Below are 21,345 nucleotides of genomic sequence, written 5' to 3' on the forward strand. Positions count from 1 at the left end.
ATGAACGCGCCAGCCGCTATTTTCATCACCTTCTTAGTTGCTGCCAGACAATTTTAACAGTTTTCTACAGCAGTAAACTTTACTCGACCAGAAAATGAGGATACATAGTTAAGTATTGTAGAGTAAATAGGTTGCCTGAATACAAGGCTTAGTTTTTTCTTTGGGGAGTTTACAACAACTACACCCTTCCGTCCTCACTTAGCTAAAGGATTTTCTAGCGTGTTTGACGATGCCAAGCACGTAGACAACTTCCGAGCTGGAATCATGGCTGGCAAAAGTCAAGAATATTATATGTTTTGTGTTGACTTTTAAACACGTTTCTTAAAATATATTTCTTAAATCGTATAAAAGTTATTTGGTTTAAATTAAGTAACGCAGCTTGATTTAAATTGAATGCTCTCATATTTTATATGCATCTTCATAAGTGAATAATGACTCCAACTGAAATGATATGTTAGTGATAAAACTTTCCACCTTCTAAAAATTTCACTTGTGACTGCCAATCTATCTTTTAAAACTCATCTGCATTGGATTTTTATTCTGCGATCAAAGGGAATTACAATGGCATCCTTCCAATTCTTCCCATGATAATTTTTGTTGCTCTCTTACAGCTGCTCCGCCTGCTTCGGCTAACTTAAATTTGTCTGAGTTGGAGCCTCAAAATCATTAAGTTTCTGCAGTTAAGTTGAGTAAAAGTTTACTTGCAGCTGCATATGATCTTTGGGAGTTGCCACAAGGCCATCACTCATTTTTGGCCCAGCACGCACACGAACTGTGGCAAGTTTTATGCGCTCGCCCGCTCTCGTGTGGCACGTGGCATAAAGTAATTGAATTCTCCTGGAAGCTGTCAAAGTTCAATTGCATTTTAATGAAATTTTTCAGTCGCCATAGCTCAGCTAAGCTCAAATGGGAAACGGTTGCTCCCCAGAGCTCAAAAGAAATAAATAAACACAGATGTCAACTGGTGAATCGACGAGCAAACAAATGCATTTTCAACTAAACACAAGTTTATGCGCTGGCGGTTGTTGTGTTTGTTGGTCTTTGTTAGTTGGCTTTCCCGATTGCTGTGGCCATGGGCTAAAAAATTCAGCACTGCAGCTGACAACAGACAATGGCTTTCAGGAAAAGTCAACTTTGGCTCAGATAAAGGATTTTAATGGCTAAAATAAAAATGTGTGCTTTGAGCCAAGCGAATGTGTGCTTTGTATTTTTCGTTGCAGTCAATGTAGGTCAGAAAATCAGCAGAGACCTGAAAAGCTAAAGTTACTGTACCACAATCAAGCCAAATTATCATGCTTGCATAGAACATGGCTTGTCTCTAATGTTAATTAGTGTGCACAATGGAGATAAGGTTTTCTTTTCGATAACAGAGCCAAACCTTTCATCTGAAACACTACATAAGCGCTAGAGCTGTCTATTTAGCAGCGATCAAATTTAATGGATTGGTATTATCGAAAGGACCTGTTAAAAATATATTATCGCCTTAACATAAGGAAGTTTTGTAAGATTTATTTCTGACTGACCAAGTGGCGACCTCCTCTCAACAACATACTTTTGTATAATTAATTAATTATGTCCCTTATAAGAGACTAAGCTGAGCAGCTGTCATCTGCACCGCAAGCCACCAAGGCCCCCAATTTATTGAAAGTAACGTTTAAAACGAACTTAAGAAACTATTGGCAATATGTAAATAATACAAAATTTGAGTATTTTAGTATTTTACCACACTTATTAAATCATTTCTATAAATGGGTCTTGTGTCTGTTAGATTCCTTGTATACGATTGCAACTTGAGAATTATAGACAAGCTAACAAGTCGATGCCATGCGCATAAGCCAGGCGGATTGGTAAAGCATATGTGACAGGACAAGGTATGCGAATTCATCTAGCCAATAGTCATGTTTGTGGGCTTACCAAAACAAAAGACTGTCTGGCGCACCCCAAAGCCCACCGCACCTGTCACTGTCTGAGTGCCAGCGAATTGTTATGTTGCATTGTCTTTACTCGGTTTTGCCGTTGCAAATTGCGCCAAATGGTTACCAAGGCAGCTGCCCATTTCTGCCGGCTGTACAAATACGTAACACACAGAGGCAGGCAGTGCAATTAAAATTACGAAATACACATATTCAAACAGAGACGGGGCTTTTGTTTAGTACATTAAAAGTAAACTTCACATTATTAACTACGTATACGAGGCATCGTAAGCTAGACTATCAAATTTCCTGCTTTCCATGAAACAACATGTGCATCTGTTTTGAGCTAGTACTAAGTAAACATACATATAAAGGTCTATTGTATTTATAACTTTAATAAACAAACTTACAATTGGAACTATTCTGAAGCTGATACCAGCTCGTTGAAAGACATCAAAATGGATATAGGTGAAGGTGTCGTCCGCGCCGAAAGTGTTACCAGAGACGCGGGCAAACGGTGATACACATGATTGACGCCTCATTTGGAGCAATTTGACGAAGGAACCCGAAAAGCCCCCGTTGTCGATGTCATCATGTGATGACCCGCCCAAGACTTAATCGTCCCTACGAAATGATTTGGGCTTATTAACTTAATCGACACCTGGTCCGAGGTGGTTCCTAGCAAAGACTCAATCGCTATAAGTAGCTTAAACTTGAATTTTGGACTTATTCTTGAAACCATTGTCAAGTATATAACTCGTATTATAAATAAGTCGAATTTATTTAAGTCTGGTCTTTAAATGAATTCAGCCTGCACACGGCTTGATTCAGATATAAATGCTCTATTCCTTGATACGGGATAAGATGGCACAGAGCACAGGGCACAAAATACAAAAATATTTTGTACACACACACACAACATGTCGTATACTCAACCTCGCATCCGGTTGCGTATTTGCAAGCTTGAGTGTATCAGTATTCCCAGTTATTAGCATATTCTCGACATGCTCAGCTACTTAATGATGCAGAAATGTAAAAAATAAAGACACGCAAGCTGCCAAATTCTTGCATCCCTTTCAGTTTCAAGCCATTGATTATGCGTATGTCGCAAATGTGGCTCAGAGAAGAGCTGATTGCTGGCTTTGCATTTTCGTATCGCCTTGGCTTTATCTGGTTCGCTTGACGAATGGAAGTGTGCATACTGATCCCAATTTCACAAATTTATGTTAAATACGTGCACTGAAATATAAAGTAAAGTCAAATAGTAAGCAAACATGTACCTGGCCTTTTCCGGTTCGCAAATTGGATGTGCGTGTGATTTTTTCTCTGCACCTCCCACAAATCCACAGAGCAGAAGACAGATAAAACACGTAACCTTTCTGGGGTGCTCTAATACAATTAGCTAATCATATATGTGGTTGACGAAAACCATTAATTATTTTATTTATTTAATTTAGCTGTTTGCGGCAAGTAAAGCTTTTGATTTCGTGTATGACTTTAGATTCTCAAATATTTGAAAACCTTTGACTTAGACTTAGGCCACATTATTTGTTTAGCACTATTGATGTGTTTTCTTGCGTGCCTTTAAAAATGATAACGAAGCTTGATTCTAAGCCATCTCAAATTAGATATTGCCGTGTGTTCTGATTTTGTCTTGTTATTCTTGTGGACGTATGCCTTTTGAGAGCGTTTGTCGTCAACTGTGCTAATTTACTTGGCAATTTTTAAAAACTTAATTTACACCCATCAAAGTATCCCTATATTTATGAAGACTCTCTTCTGTTTTAAGCGGCCTACCACCAGATCTATCAATTACCATAGGATCTAAAATTAATGTTATGCTTTGTTCTTTTTAAAGCTGACATTCTATTTTTATATCGCCAGCAGTGAAAAGCAGTTTTGAGTCTGGGAAATGTAACGCCGCCTCCCGACAAGTAAAAACGCGAAATAATTTATCCAGACTCGTTTATATGAAAGTATGCTTACCTGAAATGGTGGGCCAATAGCCACCAGGAAAAGTGAACAAGTAAGAAGCATCGGGTCAACTGTGTGAGTCTGGGCATGCATTCGCTCTGATGGAAAGTCAAAAGTTGCCCGGCAGTGGGTCATAAAACGCATGAATGCACAGTAAATACGTGTTTGAATGAATGCGTCGAGAACTGGAGCACTAGGCCAAAAGTGAATGCGTGAACAGTTGACTGGTTAAATAACTATACAAAAGAATCAACGGGCTAGGATTCCGACTGGTTTGCATTTAAAGGGTGGCAGCAATGAGATGCCCTTGGTCCATCAATATTACAATAGGGTACGTGAGGTATTGTTATTGTTATATGATTAGATGCTACAATTTATCAACTACAGTTGATTTGCTTGCCAAAACTAATGAGGCGATTATCATGGAAATCGTCAGATTCCAGTAGGGAGCCACAATTGTCAACAATATTTTGATATGCTCCCAGCGATAGCACTGTTATGCATTACTAAACCAGCGAAACGGAGCTCCATGGTCATAAACCGCCGAAATTTCCCTCGACATTCTGTCGAAAATTGGCAAACCGCTTAGAGGAAAAAAGACAATAAATAACTCATATGCAGCATTTGCCACAAGCACTTGAGCAAAATGCGCAAGGCTAATCAAACCAAGTGGAGCATATAACATTCATAAATATAAGCCAAGTTTCTGGGAAAAAGTCATCACAATTTCCACTTCCCAGTTGGCACACCGCTGACACTTTCATTTGGCATATATATTTTTTTTTTTTTGGCCAAATGTCAAAAGGAGTCACATTTAGATTCAACTTCGCCAAAGCTGACACAGCGGGACATGCATATTTCCACACATTGTCAGTGTCAGAGTACAAAATCGGATTCAGCATTGGACCTCGAATTGCAATGGGGGGGTTACAGGTTTCGAGCAAACCAAATATGTAGATTTTTGTTCAATTTCATTTTTTAATTTACACCAAAATGGTTTAAAATTTAAGCGAAAATTTTTTTTATTTTTTCTCTGTAGGTGGTCTAGGTGAAAATTCACTTAACACGCCAACGCGCAATTAATTTGTTACGCACATGTAGTGGCATGGAAGGTACGATAAATGAAACCCGTCAACGGTACTCAACAAAATGGTAAGCAATAAATTATCGACTCGCAAGCACAACAATAACACCACAAGCAACAAGCTGCTCACAAGTGCAAAATCTGCTGGGGTTATTTTAATATCAATCTGTGGTTAGTAGTAAATAGATCCTTATGATAAAAGAGAATTATGAAAAATGTATGTTGTTTTTCTTCGTGATATCAAAATAAACATTTGTTAAAGTGTTTCAAGTAATATATATATATACTCAAAAAGATTCGATTAAGAGTAGAAGCTTGTTCTACTCCATACATTCTATATATATCAGAGTAACTGATGCCTAAGCACCGCGCTTCTATTGTCAATCATTTAGTTTTTTTTTTTAATATCTTTACAAATCGTAATTTTTTTAATTTTTTCACAAGTTGCTTAAAAACTCCCAACTTGGGACTTTGTGGTCTTTGTCTTGCAAAGACTAAACAATATAAAATGAATTTTAAGCCAATATTTGCTCCGCCGGGTCAATTCAGTACATACCATGTAGACGACGATGTAGACAAATAAAAAAAAAACTTGTTATAAACGCGCAAACATAAGTTAAAAAGCTGTCGCCAGTCCTGGGGATCGCGACATCCATTAATATGCAAATTTGAAAGTATATCAGTTAGCGTTCGAGCTTCTTTTTGAGCTTGCGCCTCTCAGCTATATATACTTGAACAAAGTTGAGAACATAAATTATGCACAGTCAGGAACGCAGAGGAGTAAACTATTTCGCAATTGGCATTTAGATTCTATGGACAGCATCTGTGAAATCATTTCTGTTCTCTTAATGATGTGTTAAATCGTTTGATGTTTATATTTAAATTGTCGTTCTTTAAACTTCTGTAGTATAATATTGTTGTAATATCCAACCGCTGAAAAACCTTAATTCACTTTTATTGTTTAAATTTAGTTTAATTATAACTTACTAATATAAATACTTACATGTAAGCCATTAAAGCGAGGCTGCATTTAAGCACAGTCGATGATCGCGTGGATCACTCCAACCTCCATTTCTGTTAACTGCCTTTAGATTATTGATTGAAGCTTTCGATGTTGCATCTAGTGTAAGCGTTTTCGGATAGAACTGGCCAGCTCTTAATGCAAAACGAATCGCTCGCTTCGCAGTGGATAAAGCCAGCACAGAATCACAATTTAAGCTTTGATCACTGAGAAAAAGAAACTCGTTAGTCCATATTAGCCACGGCTAGGATTCAAAAGTGAAAATCTTACCACTTGCCAATGGGATAGACACGCGTTCCCTTTATTGCCATTACGTGAAGATTCCTTAACAGACACGTCTCGGATACATGCTGCAGTGACCGGTCCCAACTATAGTCATCATAAGTGCAAAAACTTTGGGCACAACTCCGTATGTCCAACCAGGTGGTTCGATTTAACGCAATAGCTATATTGTGTTTTTCACTTACCCAAGGAAAGCATTCAACCTTACACACAAAAATGAAAATTAACAAGAATAGCTTAACCCAAATATGGATCTAGAATGCTCCGAGCTCACCTTGGAAAATTTAAGTGTAATGATATGATTGCCAAGCCGCAGAATATTACATTGCGGGCACAACTTCTGCCTGTTCTGCTGCATTTTTGTCACTACGTACAAGAAGTCTTCGGCTACAAAATGATTTTCCTCCAAAAATAACACAAGACCTATAGCCAGAAGGGTGCAGTTCATGATTATCAACGCTTTAAGGAAGTACAGAGGATAAGAACGCACCAGCATGATATCTGGTAGCCTTAAGTTGATGGAAAACGCGGTTCGCCTTCCACCACCAGTGATGCTTCGCCTGTGTAAGCTTTGCCTGTCTATAATGTCCATTTATATCTGGATAAAGTGCATTATTGCAATTGTTGATGATAGCTCTAGAGATATGAAAATTGTAAGACACGTTTCTTAAAATTTATATTTTATACTCACATATTTTTTGTAATATTCCGCGGGCAGTCGTTGGGATCCCTGCCAGGAAACTTATGCGGATGCGTTTGTAAAGAGTGTGGATAGTACATCTGAATCACCTTGCAGAATTCAATCGCTTGCACAAAATCGTTAATATTGTCGTCGTAGAACTCGTGTGAAAATACAAGCAATGCTTTGGAAATATCCCTGGCGTGAGAAAGACTGTTTACCGAGTACCTTAAATAGCTAAATTGCTTGTGCACCTACGAAAGAATGATGATAATAGATGATTCCCAAATATTCTGTACAGAGCTACAGGACGACTCACTTGAATAACAATAACCACAGAATTATTGTCCAGGGGACCGAATTTATTTTCATTTAGGATCACCTGCTGCTCGTTAATTTCATAGATCTTGCGCTTGATTCTCGAGATTGTGTCATTCTGTTCAGTACTCAAATCTTTTAACACTTAGGGAAGGAACGCCAGCAGGTTTTCTACATTATTTTACTTTACTGATTAACGCTACTCACATGCCTCTTTTTCTTTCATTAGTGCTATAAAAGGTGCTTCTTGGGCCGAGATGTTGGTCCATGATTTTTTTAGCGTACCTCCAGGACTTTTAACTTAACATTGATTTATTATGATTAAAAGCGTTTATTTATGGTGAAAACAAAGAAATGCTACTTACAAACATTTAAGTTACAACACTGCAACATAATAAAGCACAGCACCAGGAAAGCAATTGTCCGAACATAAAACCGAAGTGGTCTCTTATTCATGATTTTCATGATGTTCAAGTATCCAGTATTTGTTTACAATTATTATTTGATCGGAATGATATTTATTTAGCAGCAACTAACTATTTTCAATGCCTACTAGGCTTCCTGTGTCAATTTACATCTTAACAACTTGGTACAGAATAGCGCCGAGGTAACCACTTTAACCACTAAAATAGAAAAGCACTTTGTTATTCTATATTTGGCATCTCGACTTGGCCTAAGAAGCCATATTAACTGCCCTTAGGTAAATATTAGATGTACATCAAAGCAACTTCCAAGTGGAAGTCCAGGCAATTCAGTGAAATTAGTTTGGTACCCTCGGGCACTTGCTGCTGATGGCCAGCAGAAAGTAATTCGGCAGGTGAACGAGAATCAAAGGCCCTTTTATGGACTGATACACTGTATCAGAATCTATTGACATAAGGAACAAATATAAATGTGCCAACAACTGGCATCCAATAAGTACACAAAAACGAACTGTTGTACTTTGTTTAAAGGTTGAGACTACAGAAACTTTATATGCTATTGTTGTTCTGTTGGATTGCTTGCAGACGGTCAGAATATGCTTAAGAAAGTGAATTGCAATAATATTATTAAATAAATACATTAATGTAAATATTTATGTATTTAGTTATGTCAAATCAAATCTAAAGAATCCACACTCGACATCGAAATTTTTGCAGCCATTTTTCAGCGTCAACGTCAATTTGTGAATTGCCGGGTACTCGCAGCACTTGGCGGATTTTCATCCCAAGATTGATGATGATGATAACTGATACCAGTTAAGCTTCTGCTGGTGTAAGTTGTGGCCTTTTTATGGCTGGCCATAATATAATAGAATATTTAAGCTTAGACAATTTGCATTTATTTCTGTTTTCAGCATTAATATTCCTGCTGGCGTTGGCAACAAATTATGTGATTAAATGCATTTTTCAGTTAATCGTTTTTACATATTTAATGTGAACTCTTTAAATTTTTTATTAATTTAAGGGAAAGTTGCAATACTTTAACATTATTCAATTATTACTATTTTTATTTAACTCATTTAAGTATAATATAAATTAAATATTACCTCTAACAAAGTTAAGAGTGCTAGCAGTTGAATTTAAAAACCTCATATTTGTAAATAGATTATGAAATAAGAGGAAGCACTAAATTAATAAAAATGTTTTTACACAGTATGTTATGTTTATAAATAGTAAATGAATGGTAGTTTTATGGTATACATATTAATTATTAAAGTAAAGGCGTACCGAATCGCTTAGCCTTATCGAATTGAAAGAAATATTTTAATTTTGAGACCTTACTACGAACTCGACTATTGGGTAAAACAAAATAATTAGTAATATTTACTTTAATGTAGATAGATATTTGCCGCATTGGATCCTCATTGATCGCTGGCTATCAGTTGAACCATGATGCCCAAGCACATTAGATTTCCTATCCGCACAATTTTTCTCCTGATCATATTCTTTATCATCCTGACGTACTGCAGCTTTCTCTTCCGTAAGTTGGTATTTTAATCTTCAGAACTATTAAAAATTATCAAATTCAAAGTCAAAAGTTCTAACGTGATGCCCAGCAAGCCCCAACCATTCATCCTACGGAATCTTGATTATGGATATCTGGATAATTCAAGCGAGACAAGTGAAAGTAAGTTTTATTTATGATTTAATTTGAATAATCATATCACACTGTTAACATAATAATTTATTAAAAGGGTTGCATCCCAAGAAAATATTAAAAATTATGCAGCGGATCCACACAGCAAATAAACAGCAGTTGATTCTTAACGCAAATAAATATGGTCCTCTGGAAAATGACTCGGTAGTTATTGTTATTCAAGTAAGTTGTCCTTAATTCCTGTGGAAAGTATACAAGAATATTCTTTCAAAGGTGCACAAGCGAATTAACTACCTAAAGTACTTAGTAAACAGTCTTTCCCATGCCAAGGATATTTCCAAAGTATTGCTTGTATTTTCACACGATGTCTACGACAAAGAGATCAACGATTATGTGCAAGCGATTGACTTTTGCATGGTGATTCAGATATTCTATCCTCATTCTTTGCAAACTCATCCACATACATTTCCCGGCAAGGATCCCAACGACTGCCCACGAAACATTACAAAAGATGAGTGAGTAAATACAAAATACAAATCTTATAAAACGTAGCTCTATTACAATTACCTTTATCTTAGAGCTCTCATCAAAAAGTGCAATAATGCTTTATATTCAGATCATTATGGTCATTATAGAGAGGCAAACTTTACACAGGCAAAGCACCACTGGTGGTGGAAGGCAAATCACGTCTTTCATGATCTTACAGCTACCAGATACCATACTGGTCTATTCATAGCACCTTCTTATATTTTTGATAGTTATGATAAACACTTTTTCGTTGTAGGTCTTGTATTGTTCTTGGAGGAAGATCACTTCGTATCCGAAGACTTTTTATATGTATTGATGCTGATGCAAACGAGTACCAAAAACGTGTGTGCACATTGCAATATTTTGTGTCTCGGCAATTACCTGAACGAATTTACAGCCAAATCGTACCGCGCAAAGGTAAGATAATCTGCAATGACATTTCAAGCTTCTTTTTGGCCTAAATGGAAGCCATGGAAAAGCCATATTTCATTTGAACCTCTTTCATTTAACAGCATAAAGAGAAACGATATTGCTATAGGAAAAAAAAATCCATTATAAAATACTCTGCTCAGTGTTTCTGTTTGTTTAAGACACATGTTATGCTTATTGTAACAAGAAGTTAACATTCTATTTTTCCAGGCTGACTGCTCGACTTTTGACGCCTCTCACAATATGGGCTTAGCCTTTAATCGAACAACCTGGTCGCTCATCAAAAACTGTGCCCAAGCCTTTTGCTCGCACGATGATTATAATTACGACTGGTCTTTACTGCACGTATCTGAAAAATGCCTGAAGAGAAAGTTTACGGTGTTGTCAATCGAAGGTCCGCGAGTCTTCCACATAGGAAGTTGGCAAGTTTATAAGATATGGCTATCAGAAAGGGCCGATTAGTGACGGTTTCTTTTTTGCAGTGGCCTTCACCAAAAAAGCAAGGAATGCGAGGCCAGAAAATTGATTGCCAAAATAAACCAAGTACTTCACTTAGCATTCCAATTCGGCCACCTTTATCCACCGCTGCTAAGAATCACAGAATCAATTCTGAAAGTTAAAAAAAAGAAGCTCAACAATATTCAAATCAACGGAGGGTGGAGTGATCTCCGCGATCATCAGCTATGTCTAAGCATGACGTTACCCCTAAGTTCAGAGGGTATATTAAATTCCAGTTACCAAAGCAATAAAACAGGTGCTAAAATCGTTTGAGGATTAAATGTTTTATATATTATTTTAAGCCGTGAGGGTCCAATCTCTAGCTCATTCTGTTGGAACTATTGTTAGTATCAAAATGCACACAATTCACAGATGTCTAACAAAGACAGTCTAAAGTAAGTGGAAAAGGCATTTAACTGGTTATTAATAGACAATAGTTTCGATCAAATTGAGTACTCAAGGAAAATCAGAAGCTACAGATTACCTTACCTTACATGTGTTTCACCAAGAGTTATTTTTCTTAGGAGCTAATAGAACTGACAGTCAGTGAGACCTGCAGATGGTATTATGTACGCAACCGTATAAATAACAAGTTGTATGCTGCTTTTAATTATTTAACAATTTATTTGTTTTGAATTCTATCTAACCAGTTTCTAAATCACGCACTCATTATACCGCTTCAAGCAGAGAAGGGTGCAACAGTCCTCGGCAATGTCGCAGGTCATGCCTATTCCTTTGCAGGGCTGCTTGTTTTTCAAAATATTTATCTATTTAATAGATATATAGTATTATTATATAAAGTATTTTCTTGATTAGAACTTAATGCGAATTTACCGTACCTAGCCATTACCTACCTGTTCAGAAGACATTGAGGGACTCATTACCAAATCTCCAAGCATCTTTTGCCTTATCTCCGAATACGTTGAGTTTATCATAGAATCTAGCTTTCCAAGAGTCCTGTTCCCTTTCGCAAATGCGACTGGAATTAACCACAGGGCCCAAACCAAAAAGACACCGCTTAAACGCATTTCAATCAGCTACTGACTTCAATACTAAGGGCTTTTTCTTTTATAGTCGGCTCTAGTGGTAATTGCTGGCCGGCAACACATGTTGGTGCACCTGTTTAATAAACTCATTTAAATTAATTGCATAGGCTTAAAAAAATGGTAACTTGAAACTTACGGACTTGTTGTAATTGTATTTACAATTCTCAACAGAGCCCAGCTTAGACGGCAAAAAAATCTACTTCGGCAGCACCGCGTCGACAACCTTACACCCAATGTCCAAAGATCTCTTAGATATCTCGGATAATCCCTGTTAGAAGGCTTACCTTCACGAACTTTATCTTTCATGTGAGCCGCTAGCTAAAAAGAACATTTTGAACATATTATCTGTAGACTAAGCTTATTGGTTGACTTAAACGAAACGAAACGACGCACATATAGTCAGTAAGCTGCTGTATATCAAAATAGTCTTCCAATCCACCAATATGTTTTTCCTAAAATTTCTTCTTAATATACATAAGTTGTCCTCCATTCACAAATCTTACGACTGTTACCTAACCGAAAAGAGTTAAAGAGCCGAAAGAGCCAAACGGCAAAGTCTAAAATAAAAACAAATTTTGGTGAAACTTTTATGCAGCCTCTAACTTAAGCATTTCCCACATTTTAATGTGAGGTAAATGAATAGGGCTTTAACACTATCAGGCATATGCATTATATTTTCACGATATCAGGTTGGTCAGCCTATGTTTGTTTGCTTAAGTTATAGAAATTTCCTCGAAAACTGAAAATAATATATATATATATATGTCCATGTAAGTTACCCACTGTCCACTACCCACTAACTTCATGGTTGGCTCACGGCTTAATGAGAATAAAAATATCTGGCTTGACACGGTTGCAAGTCATGGGAACATTTTATTTTATTTCGATAAATGTACATTAATACGAATCGTATTTTATCTTTCTTTCCAAAATAGTAACATTGAAATTAACGTAGAAAATATTTATTTTCAGCCACAGTAAAAATCAAATATTCGTTTTCTCAAAAAAGAAATGTAGCTCTGTGATACTAAAGTCAACACAAGCAAAAAAAGGGAGGAATTGAAAATAGGTATGTTGGCACAACCGCAATTGATTTTAGATCCCGCCACAAACAACTGCACAATTGGAGCAAAGTGAAGGCAAACAATCTGCAATCTGATAACATCAAATGGAAAACGTTTTAAAGTAAGTCTAAGCGCCAAGGCAAAATAAGGAAAAATAATATTAGATGGAAGTAAAACAGTACACGTTGTTGGACATAGACATGTAAGTCAAATGTGAAATGAAAAAAGGGGTAAAAGCTTCTGTATAACTTGATAATGTGCACTGTTCGGAATCCTTCAATAAAAAATTGAACAAATAATAAAATAATAGAAAAGTTTATCTTCGGAATTCAGACTGCAGCTACAGTAATGTAAAGCACCGAGCAAAATGCTCCTGGTAAATAAGTAAAAACAACGAGAAAAACTAAAATGTTAAAGGTCGTAATTTTGTTGCAGTTAGTATATCCATATTAATACAACCAAAAACCTCTATATTATATTTCCCCCTATTGGAACAATATGTAGAAAGTAAAAATTGAATAAGAATACATTGCATAAAATTTTTCAACTTTGAAAATTTAAAGATCTACTTGATCGGTTTTTAAAAAGGTTAATTGTTGCATACAATTTTTTAAACCCAGAAGAATGAATACCTTCTTATGTTCGTAAGTGAGCACCTGGCCATTATCATTAATCCGGCAGGACACTCAAATGTATGCTACTAGAATACTTTATATAATTTGTACAGAGAACCATCTAAGCATTTTGTAACCAACAAAGCTTACTGCAGCCTGCTTCATAGAACTGGACAGGGGACAAACAAAGCTTTTAGAGCACTTTAATTGATACGAATTGAAACTGAAAGTGCATAAGAGGCCGTCAGGGACAAGCTGGTATTTCTGGCCTGTGGAGTGCCATGTGTGGCGCTCGAGTGCCAAACCCATCAAATCATAATTGAGCTGAAAAGTGTCCATCAATACGCTGAAATAGAACTGGCAGGTAACATAAATCAAAAAGTGCAGTAAATTGAAAATCTAATACAATTTGTTCTGTTTTTAACGACAGAGATGAATTGTTCATAACTTTTACTAAAATTAAACGTCACTTTAAGTAAACATTTGCTTTTCAACGATAAGATGGAATTAGTTTTAAATTTACGAAGCATAAAAAAATAATTATAAGCTGCAAAGCCTTAAGATAAGCCCCAAACTAAGCTCTTTATAAATTCTTTGATTTTTGTTCGGACAAAACACTTGTTGCTCCATGTGGATGTCTGTTTGATCCTATCAAGACTGGGAAGCAAATGGCAAGCAATTGTTTTGTTAATGCCACAGCTTACAGACGCCACAGGACATGTGTACATAACTTAAGCTAAGGATTACAGAACAATGCTACTATTGATAGCTATTCCAGCAGTCGGGCAGATTAATATCATACCCACGAACTTTGGCATTTAACATTTTGCCGCTGTAAAATGTTAAAACACTGATGCTTGGTCAAACCATTAACAAATATGGTAAATTTGTTTGGATAAAAACTATATGCCTTCCTTTTTTATACCTATATAGAGTGCGTTATAGGCTTGTCTCCATGGAAGGCAGTGTCTCCAAGTTCATCTTCGTTTCTATGCAAGCAAGTTCGTTAATTTTAAATCCACCGTATTTTGTTGCAGGCAGTAAATATATTTAAGTATATTTATAAGATAGCTATTACAGCAAACTGATTTGTCTCAAATTAAAAACTTATGTAAACAATTTCACCATGTTCCTAATGAGCTAAATCTAAATATTAAAATCGAACTACTACATCATGTAGCTTTCGAATTTTTTTATTTTTCAAGATAGACACACATACTACTTGCGATTCACATAACATAATTGCGTGCATCCTATAGGAAAAACAGGTCGATACAAACTGAAATCCAAAGTCAACATCCTATGAGTTTCTAAAGTAGCAGACTGAATTTTGGGACGTAGTCAAAAGACACCACGAAAAGAGCACGTGAAGACAAATTGCGTAAAGCATAAAAAGAAAACTGCCGCAAAGGACTGTCTGCCCTGAATTGACGTGCAAAGAAAAAACTGAGGAACGCAAATTGGCATCCTGTCAGTTAATCTGATTCGTTGTTCAGAGAACTCACAATTGAAGTCCACCCTTCATTGCTGACAGTCCCATTCCATTTTCTGAACCCAAATCTAAATTGAAATTTGATTAACGCACACCTCAACACACACGTCGTACACGTCTCTGGGACAAAGTGAAACGTTAATCACATCACCAACTGAGATACAGCGAGCTGAACAGTCAAAATCAGAGGACAGAAGCACTTATAATGGCTACATAATATTCCCCTCCGACAAACCAGTTGGACAGTGTCAATTTGTAATGAGTTTAATGGCCCCCAGAGACTAATGCAATAAACTACATCAAATTGCATTTTAATGGCTGCAAATGTTTTGTAATTGCATTTATGTCACGCGGCTTCCATTTATTGCTCTACATTGAAAATTATAAAATACATATGTAAAATTAATGTTTAACGTTGCATGTTTTAATTCAACATCAGCATAATAACCAGTCCAGTTTTTTATGTAAAGCGATACTTGATATATTAATTTGTATTAAAGCGACTCTGTTTGAAGACTCCTACTCTTGATAAAACGTTATCGTTTAAATAGCACTTCACAGTTGATTAAAATGTGTTAAGTGTCCAAGGATACTTACAATCTTTACAAAACAAATTAGCCTTTGGATAGTGTTTATCGTTCTTTGTGGTATTCGTTTTACTGCAAGCAAATTAACAATAAATTTAAACATCTTTCGATGTCAATGGCTTATTGTAAAAAAAATTAATGCTATTTTTCATTGTTATAAAAAAAAAAAAAAATCCTGAATAATATTAAATCACCAAGCGGCAGTTATAAGTAGTCGAAGAAGAATCCCAACAGTTTTTGTAATAAACTTAAATTAAATCATGCATCTTTTGCTTTGGATCTCTTGAAATTGCTGAAAAATGTTTCAAAGGGAACTAACGTTTTTTACATTCAATTTAATTTTAATTCATGTAAATTACTTTCCAATTTTGTGCACATTTTAAGACCCGAAAATTGATTTCATTGCTTATAAAATGAGAAGCTCCTTAAATATTCGCATCACGCAGCTGCCGCGTTAACAGATTTGACGTGCATTTCTCGCCTGGCAAAAAGAAAAAGCTTAGAGTCATAAAAATATGTAGCTAACAAACTTTAGAATTTGTATATTTTCGTAGAATATAAGTACTTATGAATAAGTAAAGAGCAGCGAGTTGCTACGCAACTTTTTTGGAGCTGCAAAAATGCCACAAAATGACGCCACAGATGTTGCGCTAAGGAAGATGAGGACGTTGATGATTGCGGTGGTGATGATGATGATGAAAATGTCCATTTCCCACTGGCATACAGATGACCTTTTGGGATTTTTCACACAATTGTATGGCCAAAAAATTGCTACACTTTTGGCAGATTAAGAAGTTCATTGCACCCATGAAGATTCTTTATACTCCTGTTCAAGAAATGCTAATTTCATAATTATGTTTTATTATAATTCATGGCGATTTTATTTCATTCATTGTTTTCCCAGACTCGGCAGAAGAGGCGCCGCAAAAAAACAAACAAAAACTTTTGTAGACCTCTTAACTTTTTAATGTTCTTGGGCCAAGCATTTCAAGCAACCATAAAATGAATTTGTCTGACTGTCTTTTGTTCGCATTGAGAAAACAATTCCTTTTCAGACATTTTATCCCTGATTATTCTTTTGCCCGAATTGGCTTGTTGCTTTTGTTGCCTTTGTACCGGATTGGCCCAATTTTGTGGTCGAAACAAAAGACGCGTTAATTAAATAACTCTAGAATAATGCAGTGGCAAGAAAATGTCCGTGCGGTGCGAGCTTTTTTTAAATCATCGATGACTTGACCCATTTCCAAGCAATCAATACAAATCTTAGTATACCTCGATAGCTTTAATAGCTGGAATCAGCAAATTTGTAGGCAGTTCCGAATGCGACATTACATATTTTCCAGTTTGAGTTTTAAAGCAGATACTTTCGAATTAAATGTTTGAAAATATGTATTTAATTTATCTATAAAATCTTTGCCTATCGAACATAAGTATTACAGCATATAATAGAAAAAGCGAAACTTCAGACAGGGAGACAAGTAGCCATCATGGGGTATATTGACTCAGCTTGTCAATCAATTAAAATATAAAATATATTATACCTTTCAAGTTCGGTGAAATAGTATTATATATTAAAGTTTATATTCCAAACATTATATATAAAAATATATAGCTGTAGATGGAAGATTCTGTATCAAATAAGGTGACATTCTTGCGTTACTTTGTTGGAAGTTGAAGAAACAAGTTAAAATCCTTATTTAAAGTTGATGGTAGTGGTTTTTGATACAAAATTTATATAGCAGCTGTAAAATAATGCAAATCTTAACAAGCCAAACAGCCGGTGAGAAGACCTTTTGAATTTTTAACAACACAGTAATGAAAAGAATTCATCAAGATTCAATTACCAGATGCGCTGCCCCATAAAAGAATGCAACATTGTGTTTGCGGCAGTGCACACATTGAATGTCAGCAGGTGACAGCAGTCAAGGGAAGTCGGCTTTACGACTCTGGGGATATCCTTAAGCTGCTCTCTCATTTCTTGACTTTGCATTTAGTCCGCCCTTAGCCGACTCTATACTCCTTGTCTACTCTACTTAGTAATCCTGAACATTGCCTGGTTTCAGCTTTTAGCATGTCTCTCCGGCACGTGACATTGCGGTGGGTCAACTATTTTTATGGCCTTACCGCACTTCTGTGGCACTTAAAAAAACCCACTGCCCGAGAAATTTGCTTATATTTCGTGGCCAGCATAAAGTAAGAGCAAACAATTTTCCAAACACTTAGTAGTCTTCTAATAAAACTTTTACCCTACTCTATTACTAACAATTAAATAAGTAGGGACTTGTGGGTTCCGCTTCATATTGCTAAGATCAAAGTCGATGTCATTTAGGGGCCCTTCTCAAAGAAATAAATTCAGCATTAAAGAGTGTCCGTTTCAGCTTATACTTGCAACAACAACACCGATCTTTTATAAAGATACTTTGCTCACCGCCTCCAGGATCATATTCATAGTCCGAATAGCACACAATAACCTCAAGCTAAACATAATTCAGCCAATGTTGCCATCACTTTTGTTATTGCAATCGGGTTATTCCTCGCTAGGCAGTCTACCTTTTTCTTTTGCTCTATGATAGTGTTGAAATTTCTGTATTTGGCAGCTGCTGCCAGATTTATGTGTTGTTATTGCGACAGCAGCGTGCAAAATGGCAAACTCGACTCCTCGAGTAGTTGCACACTTTACGCCTCGGCGTGTTTCATAGAATAGTTTTTCACAGACTCAATGTGGATGTGGCTTTGCCCCATGGAAATGGCACAGCTGATGAAAATTGTCGGCGACGGAGTCAAATAGTAATTGCAATTCAGTAGTGAGGAATGGTGTGTACTTTAACAGAAAATGATGTCACCGGAAGTGACGTAATCGGAAATTGTCGTTGACCTTAGAGAAACGTTCTAATTGGTAATGAGCGGAAACATTTTTGCGGAACTGAATTAAAAAGTGAAAAAATTCTTTAAATTTTCTAGCAATTAGGGAAAGTATCGGAGATGAAATATAAGCATGAAGTAAAGAACATCTTTAATAATAAACACAAGAGTTGAGTTGTATATAAAATTTTGTATTGTCACCTTAATGTGCTAAATCTAGTTTCCTTAACAACTAGTCCAGAAGTCTGCTTTATGTCGGCGAATAAAATTGCTGTCGGCATCAAAAGTACGTAAAGGGATAACCGAAAAAGTGGGAAATATAAATTAACGTACGGAAACAGTTTGACAGAGCAACCCAATATAAAATTCTTTTACAATGTTGCCAAATGAATAATAATTTTCCTGTTAATCTTGTCGAGAATAAACTGAAAAGAATATGCAGCCGCCATTAAGTAGTCATAAAAGAAAAGGGATCACCTCGGGCGACGGCCTCGTTACAAAGTAGCGAAAAAGGTTATTTCATTTTCTCTTTGCCCACACACACACACACATTCATGCACAGACTTTTCCCGCTTTCCCACACACACACTCGCATACAAATTAAAAATGCATTAAAAACAAATTGCTGACAAGCCTATAAACAGAAGTATTGAGTTAAACTTCATTAAGACCAGAATACACTTCTTACATTTATGTGGATATTTTTTTTAAGCTTAAGTGTTCTTCTCGAGACGTCAATTAAATTGTTTATTAAATAGTTGAGATAGTTATGTCAATGTCTGCCTAAGTTGGCGATTTACCATTGAGTGATGAACCCTACAAAATGTAAAGGTCTAAGCATCATACTTCAGGTAAATTAATTCGCTTGGTAGCTTTTAAATTCATTTAAAAAATTATGAATAAATTATTTTCCATTTAATAATGTATTAGTCCATATCTCAATTTGGAAAAACTAAGCAATGTTATTAAAAATATTAAATTTCTTGCCCTTTGACCGAAGCAGCAGGTAAAATGCTTAAGCTTGTGCCCAAATTATCAGCAAGTCTACAAGAAGAGGTGGAATATATGCTTTCACTTATATTTGTGTTTGTGGGTGAATTTATTAGTATTTAAACCTTCAGTCGAGGAACGAATGGCTTGCTTTCCTCTGGAGTCACGCGCACAAATAAGACGTTTTCCTGTTGAACTCTGTTTGCAGGTTTGTTTGTTGTTTTCATTGTGATTATTTATGACTGCTTTTTATTAAGTCGTTTTCAGCTCTTTGTTTAACTGGTGACACTTGCGGTGCTAATTGAAAACGTGTCTTTAATTTCTTTCACAGCTGGCTAAAGCATTTTAATTTCTGCCTGTGAACCATTATTCAAGGACCGTAAAATTTATAATTCAGATTGTGTCACGTTCTGTCATCCTCATCAATTAGGCTGTGCAACTCCGGTCGATTTGGGTTGGACAAAATGTTATATGCAAAATTCTTTTTTGCTTAAAGTGATTCAAAAATATTTTCGTGCAGAGTAAAGAAATTATAAGAACCTCAGCAAGAGCATAGATTGTTTTTTTACTGAGATATATTTGTGATAATTATCTTAAGTATTGCAAATTGAGGCAAAGGTTAAGATATAATTGGAAATAAATGTAAGTGATATTTAACCAATTTTGTTTTTCTGCAGGCTTAAGTTAAATTTACTTAATTAAATTTTCACATTCAAGTTAAACATATTAAAAAAGTGAAAATATGAAAGTACGCGAAATGCTTTAAGCGCTCTGATAACTAGAGATCCGAGCTTACAAATACAATTTCTCAAATATCTTAAGCTTGCGTCTGTAATCCGCCCTCTGAGTGTGAGCAAGAGACATGTGAAATTTCATAGGATTAAATACATACACATATGCTTATGCAACTCATACAAATTACAGCCAATGCAAGACAGAGCTGAGATATAAATTAAGTCGGCACTTTGGTAAATCATCCCCTTTGATGGCAGCAAAGTGTTTAATAAATTACAGTCGACTACGAAAGCAAATCGGCATTTTTAACTTTGAGCTTATATTTGTCCATGTTCTGGTCCTACATGACATATGAGTAAAACATTTGTCAAAAAAAAAGAATAGCTGAACAAGTTCTTAAGAGAGAAAGTTACTGGAAAAATTGAGAGCAATTTGTTGGCAGAAAAAAGATAAAAAACTTAAGAGAAAGTTTCAACTGGGTTTGGTTAGCAGTTAAAAGTTAAGGCAGTCAAAGTTACATAAGGGAACTACATCAACTCGTATCAGTATCAGTTTTAGTGGTAAACCACAGCTCAGACGGAAAATGTTTAAATTTACAGCGTGCATTCAAATATAAAATTTAATTATAGTCATAAAAAGCATTAAAATTGGCTTTGATATATATTCAATAAATCTAAATGTGAATTAAATTTCTGCAAGCTCATAAAAATATCGACCAAAATATAAAATTTAAGCTATCACTTGAAACTTTTGCCGTTGGCCCCCTCAAAGTTTTCCCGAGACAATTTCCCAAATGCTATGCCCACGGCGAATGGTGTGTGTATGTGTGCGTGTTAAATGCTTTTGACCCAAAGCCAAAGTTAGAAAACTCGACAAGAATTTCAAATTGATTACTATAATTTGCTGTGGGAACTTTTGTGGCCTAGACATTTTCGGCATTTAAATAAAGATTTGCAAACCAAACACGCCCAAAGCGTTAGCAACAAAACAAAATAAAAAGAAAAAATTCCTCGAATTGAGAGCAAGCAAACTTTTCAAAACAGCAGCAAGACCAGACGAAAACTATTTCAAACCTTTGAGAAGCAAAGGTAGCCGTTTGCAAAGAAAAGTGAATGACCCTAGACGGAAGCGAGTCGGGAATCCCTTTGAC

At 35.9% G+C, this 21,345-nt stretch overlaps 2 protein-coding genes and 1 long non-coding RNA gene across 7 annotated transcripts; 2 read left to right on the forward strand and 1 right to left on the reverse strand.

Annotated features, from left to right (window-relative positions):
• Positions 1-5,297: 5,297 nt before the first annotated feature.
• On the reverse strand, positions 5,298-7,793 carry LOC6627967 (alpha-1,6-mannosyl-glycoprotein 2-beta-N-acetylglucosaminyltransferase). Of its 3 annotated transcripts, none has more exons than XM_002051584.4 (9): positions 7,637-7,793; positions 7,479-7,571; positions 7,273-7,415; positions 6,966-7,207; positions 6,765-6,910; positions 6,549-6,697; positions 6,263-6,477; positions 5,975-6,198; positions 5,298-5,904 (listed from the first exon to the last, which is right to left on the reverse strand). In XM_002051584.4, exons 1-8 carry the CDS (start codon positions 7,734-7,736, stop codon positions 5,985-5,987), a joined length of 1,302 nt encoding a protein of 433 aa, XP_002051620.2. In that variant the 5' UTR covers positions 7,737-7,793; the 3' UTR covers positions 5,298-5,904; positions 5,975-5,984. The 3 variants fall into 3 exon arrangements, with proteins under 3 accessions (XP_002051620.2, XP_015028225.1, XP_015028224.1); XM_015172739.3 differs by having other exon boundaries at positions 5,298-5,913; XM_015172738.3 differs by having other exon boundaries at positions 5,298-5,922.
• A 1,289-nt stretch (positions 7,794-9,082) lies between these two features.
• Positions 9,083-11,078, forward strand: LOC6627966 (alpha-1,6-mannosyl-glycoprotein 2-beta-N-acetylglucosaminyltransferase). The gene is made up of 8 exons (XM_002051583.4): positions 9,083-9,233; positions 9,285-9,380; positions 9,448-9,572; positions 9,624-9,865; positions 9,929-10,074; positions 10,135-10,295; positions 10,518-10,729; positions 10,790-11,078. The coding sequence occupies exons 1-8, from the start codon at positions 9,143-9,145 to the stop codon at positions 11,076-11,078; spliced, it is 1,362 nt and encodes a 453-aa protein (XP_002051619.3). The 5' UTR covers positions 9,083-9,142.
• Positions 11,079-12,779: 1,701 nt separating this feature from the next.
• Positions 12,780-20,080, forward strand: LOC116651463 (uncharacterized). 3 transcript variants are annotated; one of them, XR_004304465.2, is made up of 3 exons: positions 12,780-13,036; positions 19,474-19,668; positions 19,728-20,080. It is a non-coding gene; the product is annotated as an uncharacterized lncRNA (long non-coding RNA). The 3 variants fall into 3 exon arrangements; XR_004304464.2 differs by having other exon boundaries at positions 12,781-13,117; positions 19,792-20,075; XR_004304463.2 differs by having other exon boundaries at positions 12,785-13,036; positions 19,792-20,073.
• The last annotated feature ends 1,265 nt before the right edge of the window (positions 20,081-21,345 follow it).

The sequence above is a fragment of the Drosophila virilis genome, chromosome 4 (assembly GCF_030788295.1).
Source record: "Drosophila virilis strain 15010-1051.87 chromosome 4, Dvir_AGI_RSII-ME, whole genome shotgun sequence".
Taxonomy (NCBI): Eukaryota; Metazoa; Arthropoda; class Insecta; order Diptera; family Drosophilidae; genus Drosophila; species Drosophila virilis.